At 43.5% G+C, this 16869-nt stretch overlaps 1 protein-coding gene across 6 annotated transcripts in view; it reads right to left on the reverse strand.

Moving 5' to 3' along the window:
• The window catches only part of LOC309806761 (uncharacterized protein), a gene marked incomplete at its 3' end in the record, with an annotated part of 54799 nt that extends 38282 nt beyond the window's left edge, over positions 1 to 16517 (reverse strand). For 4 of the 6 annotated variants that reach the window (XR_014294437.1, XR_014294438.1, XR_014294439.1 and 1 more), the window contains exons 1-2: positions 16025 to 16517; positions 14779 to 14875 (exon numbers count right to left, since the gene is read on the reverse strand). Coding sequence is in view for 2 of the 6 variants with exons in the window: in XM_082625731.1 (XP_082481857.1) it covers positions 16025 to 16348 (324 nt within the window). The remainder of the gene's footprint in view (positions 1 to 14778; positions 14876 to 16024) is intronic. The other 2 variants (XM_082625731.1, XM_082625730.1) reach the window with 1 other exon arrangement.
• Between the last annotated feature and the right edge of the window lie 352 nt (positions 16518 to 16869).

The following is a 16869-nucleotide window of genomic DNA, read 5'->3' on the forward strand; positions in this document are numbered from 1 at the left end:
AAACGTAGCTGTCTTATTTACCACCCTCTTGGAAATCACTTTAATATTTGCACTTAGGACTTGAAAGAGAATGGATAAATAAAAACCTGAAGAATATGCAAATACAATTTATATATTTCTCATAAAATTAGGTGATTATCTAACCTTTATCCAGAAAAAAGAAGAGCCCACATACTCTGCAGTCATGATACTCGAGAACGTGTGGTCTTCCAGCAGGAAAACATGCAGCAATCCACGTGGCAGAGTTTACCTGTGACCAGCTGGGGTTAGTGTCCTATGCATTCCTTACATGCAACATATCGGCAGTGGCCAAAGGGAATTTGTCAGTTGTGGCAATAAGTATAATGAAGATTTGTAGCAGGTCATGCTCATATATTCAGCACAGGTACAATCAACATCTTGCTCAATTCTGGTAGATCTAAATCTGTATCTGTTACCTTGTCTTTAACGAGGAAATGTCAGAACTGACTTACAGAAAAAAGTGTTTTGTTTGTTTGTTTGTTTTAATTACAGTCACGGTGAGTAAGACATAGCTCAGAACAGCTAATGTGACTTAGTGATTCTCTCATCAGGAAATACAATTTCTACTTCCCTGTTAATTCTCCACATTCTGTAGTAAGTTAAGTTTCAGTGAAAGATAAATCTACAGGGCAAAAAGAAAAGAAAACTTACATGTGTTGATAGGATCATTCTGACAGGTTTTACCACGTATGTCAGTGTTTCTGGTGATGGACACAAGCTAGAGCTCCCTACTCTGACATTTTCACTGATGTCATTCCCCTTGATCCTCAATTTGAAAGTGGATAAAAATGTTTTCTATGTTTTCTTCTTTAAGAAATTAAATAAAGAATGCTGTCTAGACATGATCCTCTAATGACTTTCAGTCAGTGGTCATCAAGAGAAGAAAAGCACAGAATCTCATCCCCACAGAAGGGTGACATTCAGTCAGGTAAGAAAATTCTCCCCAAAATCAGAGCTTCATCTTTAACATTCAATCAAAGGCTTTCACAGGTTCTTCATACTCTGCACTCAGCCTTACCATATGGGATTGGCTCTGAGAACCTCACACCAGATGACTAACAAACATGTCATAGTACACTGATCTGGGACCAGATCCTGCCTCTCTTAATGATCTCCCTCAGGGACATTGCAATATTCTGGGATATTTCCTGGAGCCCTCTACTCTATACAGGTACACTTCCAAGTAGAAACAGAAGCTTTGATTCTCACTGGGACCCCTGCTCTGTCCAACCAACCTCTCTAGAAATATGATGTTCTAATCTCTCCTGATTAGAACATTGCACGGTCTCTCCCTGTGCTAATTTAGTAAAGGTAAAAGAGAAACAAGAAAGGGCAAACTATGCAGGGAGCAATATATAAGGTTCCTTTACTTAATGTATTTATCTGATATACACAAACATTGAGAAATATAGGTTCATTTCATAACGGTCAAGAAAAGAGGAGGAGGAACCTCCATGCCAACAGTATATATAAAGTGGAATCAATCTTGCATAAGCTCCAGCTAAAGCTTAGCTACGAGGTACTAACTATTCTCATAAAAAAGCAATAGTTCTCCATCATTTGAAACACACTGAGGATTCAGACAGCTGGACACTGAGGGTGTAGTCTCCTCACTTGAATTCTGTACCTGCATCACAGAACAATGAAATATTCCCAAAGAATTATTAAGGATGAGGTGGGGAGCCGAAATAAAAAAGGTGAATCCATAGTCTGCCCTACCATTCGTTCTGCTGGATGTTACTACCATCTTGGCCCAGTATGACCTTCCCACTTTTCTCTGGGCCTCCCTACTTCCCACTTCCATCCTCTCATTATATCTTACCTACACTTGGAAACGACTCTAGTTTTTCCACTGATCTTCATCAACAAGCAATCCAAATAGCAACTGTGTATATAACTCCTTAGAAACCTCAGGTCTGACTCAGTAATACATGACCTTCGAAGTCAAAAGTTTTCCTAATTCCCTTTATTATTATTTTTTCCAATTTCCATGTACTTACACTCTCAGGACCTCCACTGTTCTCAGGTTCGTCTTCCCTGCAAAATCTGTCAACCTAGACATAGACTTAAGTACCACCCTCTAATTATCTCCTAGGAAATCCAGTTTTTAAAAAAGCCTCAGCAAGCCTTATGGACTTTAGTAAAGACTCTTAAAGATAACCCATGGGAGATAGCAGTACACCCACAGATATCTATTTAATACACCCTCAGAGTAATTTTTTTTCTTTTTTATAAAGTCTCTTCTGTCCAATGAAGACTCTCAGCTCTTCTTCTTCAACATATGCAGTGTCTCACCCTTCTGATTACTCTCTGCTGTATCCCAGGGCCACTCCCTTTCCTGATATTACATTCTTTCCCAATTTTGTATGTTGGTAAAATCAAATACCATAAAATATAACATGTTAATTATTATAAAGTGCACCGTTCAGTGATATTAAATACATTCATATTATTGGGCGATCAACATCGCCATTTATCTTTCTAATTCTTTTCTACGTTTTAAAACTGTAACTCTATATCCTTTAAACATAACTTTCCTTTTTGTTCCATAACCACCTGAAAAGCATCATTACCCTCCCAATTTCTATGGTTTTGACTACACTAAATACCCCATATAATTGAAATAAGTAGTTGCATTGTTATGACTCACTAAAAGTCACAAAAATGGCATATTTGGTAGCTAAATTTCCTCAGGATTCATCCATGTTGTAGCATATTCCTAGATCTTTTCCTTCTTAACACTGAATAATATTGTATTATATGGGTATACCACACTTTGCTTATCCAGGAACTAGTGGATAAACACTTAGGTTGCTTTCATATTTTAGCTACTGTGATTATTACTGCTCTAAACACTGGAGTACAAATATTACTTTAAGACCCTGATTTCAATTCCTTTGGGTATACCTCATAGTACAATTCCTGGATCATGTAGTAAGTCTATTTTTCAATATCTGAAAAATTGCCATACTCTTTTGCAAAGCAGCTATATCATTCTACACTCGCACTGACAGAGCACAATGCTTCCAACTCCCTCACATCCTCACCAATACTTGTTTTCTGCTTGTGTATGTGTGTGTGTGCTTGTGTGTGTATGCATGCACACAAATATATAAACATGCATTTAGTGATATGGAGCATCTATTCAAGCACTTAATCATTTGTACATCTTTTTGAAGAACCATCTATTCAACTCTTTTATCCATTTTTGAATCAGGGTGTTTGCTTCTTGTTGAGTTGTAGGAATTCTCTGTATATTCTGAATAGGAATCTCTTGTCAGATAGATGGCTTTCAAATATTTTCTCCCATCTTGTGGGTTGCCATTTTATTCTGTTTACATTTCTTTGATACACATTTTTTAAAATTATGTACTGCAAATTGTTTATTTTTTTGTTAGCTGTACCTTTTTTGTTCCTTCATTTCATATTGAGGAAAACTGCCAAATCCAATGTCATGAAGCTCTTGTCCTGTGTCCTCTGCTAAGACTTTTAATTTTATTAGGCCTTATATTTAGTTTCTTGATACGTTTTCATTAATTTTTGCATATGATGTTAGGAAAGGGTCCATCTTCCTTCTTTTGCATGTTGACAACAAGACTTCTCAGCACCATTTGTTAAAAATACTGTCCTTTCTACTTTGAAAAGTCTTGGCAACTTGTCAAAAATCATTTGGCCATATATCAGGGTTTATTTCTGGTTATTCTATTCTATTCTATTGGTCTTGAATAAGGGAGAAAATAGTATAAACTATCCAGGTTGCTGAAGAGCATAAAGAAAGACCAGGACTGAGAATAAGGAGGGCAATATAAAACAGCAGGGAGTAAAAGACAGTGTGAGAGACGATCTTGTATTTGTGAGTTCATGGAAATATGATCAGGCTAAAACCACTAAATGCCTGACTTTGAACAATACGGTAAATGTCCTAGCAAGAAACATAACACGCATCTCTGGGAAATATAATATGGGCATAAAGATAAGCTACACACAAATATATTAAAAAGGGAAGGGTTTTCATGGTGTGAGAATACTGTGGGATTTGAAATACAATTTACTTCTGTTCTACCATTCTCTCTAAAATTTATCAAAGTGTATATACAAGCAATCCCAATTCTTGTAATGTGCTTGACAGGTTTAATATGAACTTCAGCAGACCAGTAAATGTACATTCATAGTAGGACTCTACCCTAATCCAAAAAACAAAACACAAAATCTGGAAACACTACAGTTCACTTTGTCAACACACATACAGATGCAGTGATGGTTAACAGTCTAAAAACAGAAGGTGAGCATGGGTGCAAGAGGTTAATCCCCAGGCTGGGGTGGGGTGCAGAGTTTGAGAGTAACACAGGTAGAAAAGGCTTTTGTCCTATCCTTGATTTTTGAGGTATGGAAGTTCACAGGTCACTACCTTCATTTCAAAATGAATGAATGCACTATACAATTTTTAAAAACAGGTGAAGTAAACATGAGTGATAATAAATTTCACACTATCACTAATCAAATAAGATACTAAGAAAAATTGAATAATATAATTTAAGAATGAAGCAGAGAGATTGTCCAAAATGGTAGCATTCAAAAACCCAGAGCTTGATGCCTCTCATGGGCACACCAAAGTCACAACTCTTTACAGAACAGCAATTCATGAAAAAGGCCGGGACCTACCATAAAAGATGTTTTAGAGCTAAAGATATAAGGAGGGCACCTCGGCAAGACAGGGAGGAAGGGCAAAATCTCAACAGAGCCAAGACCCAAACCCCCAGGTGGGTGGCCCACAAATGGGAGAATAATTACAATTTCTGAGGTGCTCCCAGGTAGCAAGGGGTATGAACCCATCATCAGGCTCCCAAGCCCAGGGACCCTGTGCTGGAAAGAAGAGTTCCCAGAAAGTTGGGCTTTGAAGACCAGTGGTGCTTATTTTCCAGAGAGCCAGAGGGTTGTGGGAAATAGAGATTCCACTCTTAAAAGGTGCTCACAAAATCCCACATGATCCGAGAATCAGAAGAGAAGCAGTCATTTGAACGGATCCTGGGTCACACCTACCTCCTGATCTTGGAGAGTCTCCCAGAGAGTCCAGAGGCAACTACAGCACAGCCTCGGGGACATAGACACTGGCAGAAGCCATCTGGGGGAGCTCCTTCTACCTCGTGGCCACTGGTACCAGCAAGCATAATTTCAGAATCCTCCCTCTATCTTTTTAGCCTCAGGACCTGGCCCTACCCATTTCCACCAGACTATAGATACAAGTACTAGGATGCTGCAGGCCAAGAAACTAACTGAGAAGGGGCATAGCCCCATCCACCAGCAAACAGGCTGCCTTCAGACCCTCTCAATGCACAGCTGCCCCTGGACATGGGCCCAGCCATCAAAAGCCCCAGGACCAGCCTCCACACCTCAGTGGACAGGCACCAGCCCCAGAGTCCCTGGCCCCTCTGACAAGTGAGCCTGTTCTGGCCTTGGAATCAGCCTCACCGTCAGCAGCTGATCACTGCACAGGGACTCGATGGAGCTTGGACCTACCCAACAGAAAACCTGCTCTAGCAGTGGGATCAGCCTCATACACCAACAGGCACACAACAGCTCCAGGAATACCACAACCCAGCAGCCTGTGTGACCAGAACACTTACTTGCAGGCCAGAAACAGCCATGGACTCAGCTAGGCACTGACCCTGCCCATCAGAATGCAAACACAAGATTAGGGGTACCCCAGATCCTGCAGATAGCTGTGTCAGGAACAGTGATCCAACACCAACTCTGCGACTCCTGGGCCCTGCAGCCAGAACTCAGGACCTGTGTCTTCCTCCCAGTAGCCAGCATCGCCCCAAGACCAGTGACTGGGCACTAGCCTTGATATCACCTGGACTGCAATTCTACCCATAAGTGAACCAGCACTAGATTTGGTGTCCCCCAGAGTTGTGCAGCCAGCTGCCTTTTGATTTAGCCTCACCAAGAAGCACAGACAGCTTCCATACCAGGCAGAGTCTGGCAAACAAGCACTCTGGGGGCAGCCAAGATTACCTGACCACCAACAGTAGTCAGCCCACCAAGCAGCCCACATAGGGGGTACACTTAGAACATATAGCTCTGGTGACCAGGGGACAGTGGGCTGCTGGGACACATAGGACCTCTCCTACAAAAGGCCACTTCTCCAAGGTTCAGGAAATGTAACAAACCTACTACATACATAACAATAAAAACAGCAAGTTAAGAAAAATGAGGTGACACAGAAACACGATCCAAATGAAGGAACAAGATAAGAACTCAGAAGAAGATCTAAGTGAAGTGGAGGTAGCCAATCTGCCCAACAAAGAGTTCAAGGTAATGACTGTAAAGATGATCAAAGAACTCAGGAGAAGAATGGACGACCAGAGCAAGAAGTTAGAATGTTTGAAAAAAGAGTTAGACAATTAAAGAACAACAAAACAGAGATGAGGACTACAATAACGGAAATGAAAAATACACTAAAAGGAAACTACTGTAGACTAAATGATACAGAGGAATGAATCAGAAAACTGAAGGAGAGAGTACTGGCAATCACTGAAGATGAACTGTAAAACAATAGATTAAAATGAAATGAGGAAAGTTGAACAGACTTGTGAAACAACATCAAGTGTACTAATATTTGCATTATACTGGTCCCAGAAGCAAAAAGGAAAGAGAAAGCAGTGTAGAACATACCTGAAGACATAAGAGCTGAAAACTTCCATAACTTGGGAAAGAAAACAGACATCCAAGTCCAGTAAACACAGCAAGGCCAAAACGGGATCAACCCAAAGAAGACCACACCAAGACCCATTGTAATTAAAATGGCAAAAAAATAAAGATAAAAAGACACTATTAAAAGGAGCAAAGGAAAAGCAACAAGTTACAAACATGGGAACTTGCATTAAGTTATCAGCTGGCTTTTCAGGATAACATCTGCATTCCAGAAGGGAGTGGCATGGTATATTTAAAGTCACGAAAGGGAAAAGCCTATAACCAAAAATACTCTACCCAGCAAGGCTCTCCTTCAGATTTGATGGTGAGATCTAAAGTTTTACAGAGAAGCAAAACTAAAAGAGCTCAGCATCGCCAAACCAGCTTTATGAGGAATCTTAAAGGGGCTTTTCTCAGTGAAAAAGAAAAGGCCACGACTGAAACATAAAAATTAGAAAAGGAAACTTACTAAAGGAAAAACCTCATTGGATAAGGCAAATATTCAACAAAGGCAGTAAATCAACCATGTACACAGCTAATAGGAAGGACGAAAGAAAACAGTAATAAAATCATCTATATTCACAATAAGAAGTTAAGGGACACACAAAACAAGTAGATGTAAAATACAAGGTCAAATTCAGTAACTGTGGGGGAGCAGAGTAACAATGCAGGGTTGTTAGTGTCCACGTGAAACTAAGAGCTCAGCAACTGAAATAATCACACACACACACACACACACATACACACACACACACACACCTGAAAGAAATCCAAACATCATATTAAAGATAGTCCTCACATCACAGACGAATAAAAGGGGAAGAAAGGAACAGTGAAGAAATTAAAGAGGGATTCTAAAAATACCCAAGAGAAATGAAAATGAACACACAGTGATCCAAAATCTATGGGACACAGCCAACGCAGTTCACAGGGGGAAGTTATAGTGATACAAGCTTATTCTTAGGAAACAAGAAAAATATCAAATAAACAACCTAACATTACACCTGAAGGAATTAGAAAAAGAAGAAAAAAACAAAACTCAAAGCTGTCAGAAAGAAAAAAATTAAGAAAACAATACCATATGCAATCACACCAAAAAGAATAAGATACCTAGGAACAAATACACCTAAGCAGGTAAAAGACATGTACTCAGAAATGTATCAGCCATTGGTGAAACAAGTTGAAGGCAACAGAAAAAGATGAGAAAATATAGCAGGTGCATGGACTGGAAGAATTAATACTGTTAAAATAACCATACTGCCAAAGACAATCTACAGATTTAATGCAATCCCTATCAGAATACCAAAGCATTTTCATAGAGCTTGAAAAAGTAATTTTAAAATTTGTATAGAAACACAAAGACCCCAAATAGCCAAACAATCTTGAGAAAGAACAGAGCTGGAGGCATCAGGCACCTTTACTTCAGATTATACTGCAAAGCAACAGTAATCAAAGAGCATCGGACTGGAGCAAAAACAGACACAAAGATCACTGGAATAGAATAGAGATCCCAAAAATAAGCCCACACGCGTATATTTAATTGATTTATGACAAAGCAGGCAATATGGAGAAAGAACTGTCTCTTCAATAAGTGGTACTAGGAAAACTGGTCAGCTACATGGAAAAGAATAAAATTAGAGTATTTTAGCACACGGTATATAAAATTAACGCAAAACTGAATAAAAACCTAAATGTAGGACCATAAAACCCAGAGAGGAAAATACAGAACATTCTTCAACATAAATGATAGCAACAGTTTTGCGTTCAGTCTACTAAGGCAAATGAAACAAAAGCAAAAATAAACAAATGGGACTTCACTAAACTTAAAAGATTTTGCACAGCAAAGGAAACCAAAGACAAAATGAAAAGACAACCTGCTGAAGGAGAGACAATATTTGCACATGATAAGAGGTTAACACCAAAAAGATGACCAAGCAAGGGTTCATATCTAAACTACAGAAACAGCACATACAACTCAATATCAGAACTGCACCCAAAATATTTTTTTAAAAAATGAGAAGACCTAAATAGACATTTTTCCAAGGAAAAAATACAGATAGACAGCCAGAATGCACAAAGATGCTAAACATAGCTAATCGGCAATAAAATGCAAATCAAAACTATGAGATATATCACCTCAGTCTTGTCAGAATGGCTGTCATCAAAAAGGTCACAAATAACAAAGGTTAGTGAGGATGTGGAGAAAGGGAAACTCTTGTAAACTCTTGATGTGAATGTGAAGTAGTGCAGCTACTGTGGAAAGAAGAATGGAGGTTCCACCAAAAACTAAAAATAGAACTACCATAATATCCAGCAATTTCCCTCTTGGGTATATCAGAAGAAAACAAAAACACTATTTAAAAAAAAAAATAACTGCACACCAATGTTCATAACAGTGTTATTTGCCATAGCCAAGATATAGAGTCAAACTGAGTGTTCATCAATAGGTTAGGGGATAAAAAATGATATTTATGATGACTTCAGCAAAAAATGAAATGTTGCTATTTGCAAGAACATGGATGGACTTGGAGGGTATTATGCTTAGTAAAATAAGCCGCAGAGGAAACAAGCCTGGTAGGTTATCACTTACACGTGCATCTAAAACATTGAATACAACAACAACAATGAAACAGACTCACAGATTAAAGAACAGACTAGTGGTTACCAGCAGCGAGAGGCAGGGCGGAGCAGCAAAATAGTGGTAGGAGGTTCTGAGGAAGAATCCACTATGTGTAAAATCAATCATCTACAGTGATGTTCTGCATAGCCTGGGGAATAGAGCCACTCTTTTATAATAAGTATAAATGGAGAAGAACCTAAACATTTATGAGTCACCATGTTGTACCTCTGAAACTAATATAATAATGTAAATTAACTATAGATCAATAAAATATAAAGTAAGAAACAATAAAGGGGAGGCAGATTATTAGATAGAAATCAATTAAATAAACACAAGTTTCGGAAATCAAGGAATTAAAAAACAACATGTAAGACAACATTGGCCTTTAAAGTGTACGATCTATTCATTTAAAAGAAATCATTTAAGTGGTGAAAAATGGTACCCATTCTCACAATTTTGTATATCTAGGATAAATTATTATCTACAAAAATATGTTACAAATATTCACTCAAAAAGAAAGAAAATTTGGATTAACCTATTTTAGTATACAAATTTAATATCAAAGTCTCTATGTGACATTGATGTGAATAAGTTCTGTTAACCACTTCTAGTTTCTTTGTGATGTAAAATCTTTTAAAGCATAAAAATCAGCCTTTCTACATCATTCCATTAGACATACATAGAAGTTAAAAGAAATGAGAAGACAGAAAAATCAACCAGGAAGGTGAATTTACTGAGAAACAGCCATTCGTTCTCCCTCCTCCTTTGCTTTTCCTCCTTTTCCAGGTCTCTTTCGGTTCCAATCAAGAGAAGTCTTGAGAATTCTGAGAATATTTCTTCGAGGGCTTCAAACCACCATACCTATGTCCTCTGCCACAACTACACACACGGGAACAAAAATAAACCTCTGCTATCTACTCATGTAGGAGAGATTCATGCAAAATAAACTCCTACATGGAGACCAACAGGTGAGTTTTCTACCTGTTCTTTATAATGTCCTTCCATTATAGTAAATCCCACACATTATGAGGCAGAAGGGGTTATGTGAGCTCTTCCTTGAAGTCAAAAACCTTGCATTCATTTCAAGTACCTGGTGATCATAGGGTACAGCCAGGGAAGGTGCCATCACCCTCGGGGGGTGGGGGGGTGGGCGGTGAATGGGCTTCCGCAACCATGCACCTCCTGATGAACAGATTCTGAAGAAACAAAGGGCGGTCACACCGCAGCCAGCCTGTCAGACTGTCGGGCCACTGGGCAACCCCACCAGTCTGGAAGTGCCCCATAAGTTGCTCAAAGCAAAACTCTGCCCCCCCGTGAAGCCAGGCAATTTGGGCCAGAGAGTCAGAGGAGACCGGTAATCAACTCCTCCTCTCTGCTCACCTCCTTGGGGTTACAGCAACCCCACCTCCAAACCCAACTCTGATCCTGGAGTGCCAAGGTGGGAGCGCAGGTGGGTTCTGCCGGTGCTTCAGCGCCTTCTGGGAAGCCCCCTAGTTTGAATATGATTTGAGTTTGATCCTGAGAAACCATCAGAACTTCCCACCAGAGATAAATGAGGAGATTCTGGCCTTTATTAGTACGCACGGTGAACCCGGTTGTCCTGGCTGTACTTGCCAACCCTCCTATTTTACGCACCTATGTTTATCCACCTTCCTCCTTGTGAGTACCTTTGACTAACCCTGAGCTCAGACTCCTGACCTATTACAGTGACTTTTTCAGTCTTTCTTTAAAAATGTACAGGTAGGGCTTCTCTGGTGGCGCAGTGGTTGAGAGTCCGCCTGCAATGCGGGGGACACAGGTTCATGCCCCAGTACGGGAGGATCCCACATGCCGCGGAGCGGCTAGGCCTATGAGCCATGGCCGCTGAGCCTGTGCGTCCGGAGCCTGTGCTCCAGGATGAGAGAAACCACAACAGTGAGCGGCCCGCGTACCGCAAAAAAAAAAAAAAAAAAAAAAGACAGGTAATAAAATGAATTTAACCTAGAAGCAGCAGCTCAGTAAGGGAAATAAAATCATCAGAAGTTATCTAATCACAGCCACAGCCATCCAGGGCCCTGTCTTATCTGCTGGGGCATAAGAATGGGACCTTCCTAAACCTGAAGGGCATCCAATCAAATAAGTTGATTATGCTCACCTCTGGCTCTTGGAGGGATTGCTAGGCAGTCTACCCAGGGTATACTGACTGCAAAACACGGTCATGGTTTTGAAACACCTATGCTCCAGGAAAGATTTTTGCGGTGCATGGGGAAGGTTTCTTTTTGACATCAAGCAAAAAATAAGTCACCAAGCCCTTTGAGCACAGGGCTTCTTAAGAGGGAAGTAGAAGGAAGGAATGGGCAGAAAACATGATCTCCTCGGAAGTGCAGGGCGTTTTTCCAAAAGAGTAGGATTTAGTCTCAGTTTAAGGAGAACACCTTTAAATAGCTGGGACAGCTCCAAACTGCAGTTTAGGGAACGAGTGCTCCAAAAGAACAGTGCTTTACAAGTCCTGGCCAGGCAGCAAGAGGATGAAGAGTTGGTTTTGCATAGTTTTGAACGCAGGAGTAAAGAAACCGAGGCATCTCTGACTAAAAGGGCCTGAGATCCTATGGCATCAGTGGGTCAGTCAGTTGCAGGGGGCAGGGGGTGTGGGGGGCGATATTTCTCTCTCAACATCTCCCAGGGCAGCCACCCCTCCCAACCCCACCCCCCTACTCCCTTCACCCTTCCTCCCTCCACTGTTGGGTCCCCAGGGACAGCACTTCTTAAGCTGGAGCGCTCAAGCACCATCTCTGCAGTCTGGATTCTTCCTGGAGCCCGGCAAGTTCTGGGACAGGAAGCCAGGTCTGCAAGGCCGCTGGGGTGCAGTCAGCCCTGGAGGTCTGGAGGGGAAATGGAGCCCTGAAGCCCACCCACGTCCTTGAAGCCGAGGGAGGAACACATCCTTCTAACAGTACTTCTCAGGGGTCAGCATGCTCCCCACCCGACGGTGATCCATACTCACTTGAGGCAACAAGGACTGCCTCTAACCGGCCCCCTCGATTGCGCCTTAAGGGTCCTCGCACATGTGTGATAGTGCAGGCCCTGGATCTCTTTAGTCAGCCTAGGCCAGTGCTGCCGGGGTCCCTCCAGTCCCATCCCCCAGCCCCTCCCTCTGGGACTGTATCTAATAGAAGAAAGAGCACAGAGGAATTGGCTAAATCAAGGGACCGGGGAGCCTGGGTATGAGTTTGAAGACCGAGAACCTAAGGCACAATTACATATTATTGGAGACTCTTGTGGGGTGTGTGGGGTGAGGTTAGGAGGCTGAGAGGCTGAGTCGACCTGGTGAGTCCAGCCCCAGGACACCACACAGCCCCATCCCCCCTTCCCTGCCATCAGACAAGGGGTGCCGCAACTCCAGCCGGGACTCTGCACTTCCCCCTCCCTGATTCTCCTCCAGAAGAGCAGGTGGCCCCGCTCTGAGGGCAGCGGCAAGACAACGGACCAAGTCCCCCCGCGCTAAGGCACTCCTGGAAGCTCTTCCTGCACAGCAGTGCCGGCTTGGAGCAAACCCGAGCAGCGCCAAGTTGGTCTCGTCCTGCAGCGGAGGGACGCAGGGTTTAAGTCAGCTGCCCTGGCTTTAAAGCAATCAGCACCCCCTTTAGGTCAGGTGACCCGACTTTAAATCACTGTGTGCCCCTCGAGCCTGCAACTTCAAAAGTTGGGAACTTCACTTTGATCCCAGCACCTCACATAGCTGAAGGCACACTAGTCACCCCCAAGCCTGGCTTAGAGGCAGGATATAAGGTAAGGGGATGGGCGTGCACTCATGGTGATGAGGGTGCACTTCATGTACCAGAAGGGTCCAGGCACCCTGGGGTACAGCTACCAGTGCACGGTACAGCAGCTCCCTGGCAAAGCTGGCGAGGCCCAGGGAGAGCAGGCACACCCATGCGTGCAGAGGTTCCAGGACGGGAGCTGGGGCACAGCCAGCCGGGAGGGTGTGAAAGTGGAGGATCTGAGCCTTTTGTGAAAGGCAGACACAGAGGATGGATGAGAAACAAAGACCAGATGAAATATGGATTTGAAAAACACACCCTGCTCTTGAAATTGGGGTGGGGGGCACCCCAGACTTGAGACTTCTTACTCCCCAGTACCTAGTGCTTTGGCCTTTGCCCAATTACTTATAAAATTTACTGATACTATCTAACCCATAGAATACCGCATTTGTAGTGGTATTGCATGTTAATGTTTCTATAGTGGAAAAATCTGTTCTACAAGAAACATGTGCACTATCTGAAATCAATTAAAACCCCTCTTTATAAAGTACTATATTGGACTTCCCCGGTGGCGCAGTGGTTAAGAATATGCCTGCCAACGCAGGGGACATGGGTTCGAGCCCTGGTCAGGGAAGATCTCACATGCTGCGGAGCAGCTATGCCCATGCGCCACAACTAGTGAACCTGCAGGCCACAACTACTGAAGCCCGTGTGCCTAGAGCCGGTGTTCCACAACAAGCGCAGCAAGAGAAGCCACTGCAATGAGAAGCCCGCGCACCACAACAAAGAGTAGCCCCCGCTTGCCGCAACTGGAGAAAGCCCACGCACAGCAACGAAGACCCAACACAGCCAAAAATTAATTAATTAATTAATTAATTTTTAAAAGTACTATATCCTTCTGTACAACTTCTCTGGGAAGCACAGAGATGGCGTGGGAGAGTGAGAAAGACCAATATTTACTGCACATCTCTCATGCAGGTGCTCTGCTGGCTCAGATACATTTATCCCCACTTTACAAAGGAGGAAATAAGCTCAGAGAGGTTTAGTAATTTTCCCAAAGCCAAACAGCTATTGAGTGGCAGAACCAAGATCTGAACCAAGTCTGTTACCTCCAAAGCCTAAGTCCTCATCACAACAAAACTCAATTAATATTTACATTTATCGAATTACATTGCAGCCTGGGAGTTCTTGGCACAATCCTGAATAAGAGTGAGAAAGAAAGAAATAGCATTGTTCCTACAGTCAACCAAAATTTTTGGAGCAGCGGCTAGATGCCTGGTCCTTTTTGGGGTTCAGCAGTGATCACGACAGGAAAAGTCGTGCTTTCATGAACCATGTAGTGGGGAGGAGAGACGGGTGCAACTTGGGTGAGGGATTTCACCTTGCTGGGCCTCTGTTTTCTCATCTGGAAAATGGGATGGGTGTTCCTCATTTTCTGGGATTGTCCGGCTGGACATTCTCTGATTCCATAAGAAGCATTTGTTTTCCTGTTTCTTTAAAATTCATTCAAGCCATGAGCCGTGATGCATGTTGTTAGCTGCTCCCCAAATCACTCTTCCCCACCCTTTTCCTGTGATCAGGTCTTTCCCGAAACATGACTCACAATCAGTCAAGTCACAGAACCTAAGGGGCACCCAGCAGAAAAATTCCAACCCTTGCTTCTCAGGAGCTCTGCGGTCTACCTGCCAGGTAAACTTAACTCACCTGGGACAAGGTGGCCATCCCTGGTTTCACATCAACATGATCTCAGGCACAAACCTCCTTTTTTTCCATTTGGTCTTTAAGTTACTTGTTGAAACAACTGTACAAATATGACAAAGGTATAAAATCAGGCATCTTCTGCCCCCAGCGCCTACTAATACATGATGTTCTGCCACTTTAATGATAAAGATAGAACATTTCAACATTCTGCTGCCCTCATCATTTGTCATTTTTGTTGATATTTCTGTTGAATACATCTTTCAATATTTTAACAATGGAACATTTATTTAGGTTGCTCCAGACCCAGCCTTTAGTGGTAAGGGATTTGTTGTCATATTTCTATTATGTTTCCTTTAAAGACCATGATCCTATTTAAATGGATTAAGTCAGTTCTATAGGCATGTATCTTATGATATTCATGAAGTTAATCCATAGAGGGCAGTGGTACAATTGATCACACTTGAGAACCTCCAGTAGCACAGTTAAGTGTACATATTACCTACGTGTAAACCGAAGTACATGCCGAGTGAGATTCTCCTACCCTTTTCACTCTGTGCCCCTCAAGCCTGTGAGAAATGGAGTATTTCTTGCCATCTCAGTAAACAAAGGATATCACAGTCATCAGCCCTTGCAGCCCTCCAGTGTGAGCCGCGAGCCCTGAGGATCTCAGGATATGCAAATACAGAATGCAGGCCCCAGAGCGCTGAGGTGCATATGAAAGGAAGGAATTCAGGGAGCCCAGCCTCTGGCATCTCCGCAAACAAAGAAAAGCGCTGCATTCCTCACGTTGGGAGAGCCGGTTTGCCTTAGTTAACAATCACCTGCTGATGGTCCCCATTACCTGCGCCAGTGCCCTGCCCTGTCCCCTCCCCCCGGTCCTTTAGCTCAGGGAGGAAGGAGGGCAGAGGGACTCCGCTGAATAAGGGGCCTGCGAGCCTCGGGAGGAGTTTTTAGCCGCCTTCCCCGCAGTCGGGGGGAGGCGCGCTGACGCTGCAGCCGGGCCCTGCGCCTCCCTTGTCCCGTTTCCCCTCAGGACACTCAGGCCGACCCCCTCCCCACGCCCCCCAGGCCCCGCGAGCCAGGCCGAGGGCAGGGGCGAGAGGAGGGACCGAAGTTCCCCGGAACCAAACGCTGGGGGCCGCCCTTTCTGCACAGCAGCGGCGGGTGGCAGCGAACCCCTGCCCCTCAGAAGCTGGTCTTGCCCTGCCGCCCGGGCACCTGACCAGGCGGAGGGTCGGCGCCCGCTTACCCGGCCCGCCGTCCGCACGACTGTCGCGGCTTCGGCCTCCGGGGCCCCTCCAGAGCCGGCAGCGTCAGTGAGGCCGCCCTCGCCGCGGGCTCCGGGGCAGTTCCGTGAAGGCGGAAGGAAGAGATCCCGAGCCGGGAGCTCCAGCTCTGTGGAAACGCGGGCTCCGTTCTGGGCGCAGCGGGTGGGACCGCTCTGCCCCGAGGCCTTCTGGGAGGGACGGAGGCGCCGGGGGAGGGAGCCGCCAGGAGCGCAGGGCCCCGTCGGGGGTCCTGGAGGGGCGGCCCGGCCTGAGGGCCCCGCCCACTGTGACCGCAGCCCAGGCATTTTTCCTGGAGTCCTACACTACAAAGTTAGAAAGATACACGGTCTATAGTAAATATTCACAAATGATTGTTGCTGCTGTGCTTACTATCCTATTAAAGGTGTAAAATCCATAAAACACTTTAAGTTCAAAATTAAATATGAATTTTTACCTTTCTAATTATGTCTCTGCTATTCACAATTGTCGTTAATGAATCAGAGACTGTGGCATCACTAGTTAAAAGTGAGCTTGTTAAAAAAATAGAACTCAGGCCCACCGGACCTACTGAATCACAATCTGAACTTTTACAATCTCCCCAGTGTCCTTGTGTACCCATGAATAGTTGAAAGGTACATTTCTACCTCGACACGTCTTTTCTGTCTGAGAAATACACACATTTTATCCAATTTGATATAAATAAAACACTCAAAAATGCATATGCCTGTATTGAAACCATCATTTTATCATTTCTTTTCCAGATAAGTATAGTCTCTATACTGGTTTTGTGGATCACATGCCACACTCTTTTCTTGTAGTTAGAAAT

The sequence above is a fragment of the Mesoplodon mirus genome (assembly GCF_964341445.2).
Source record: "Mesoplodon mirus genome assembly, chromosome: 6".
In the NCBI taxonomy this organism is placed as follows: Eukaryota; Metazoa; Chordata; class Mammalia; order Artiodactyla; family Ziphiidae; genus Mesoplodon; species Mesoplodon mirus.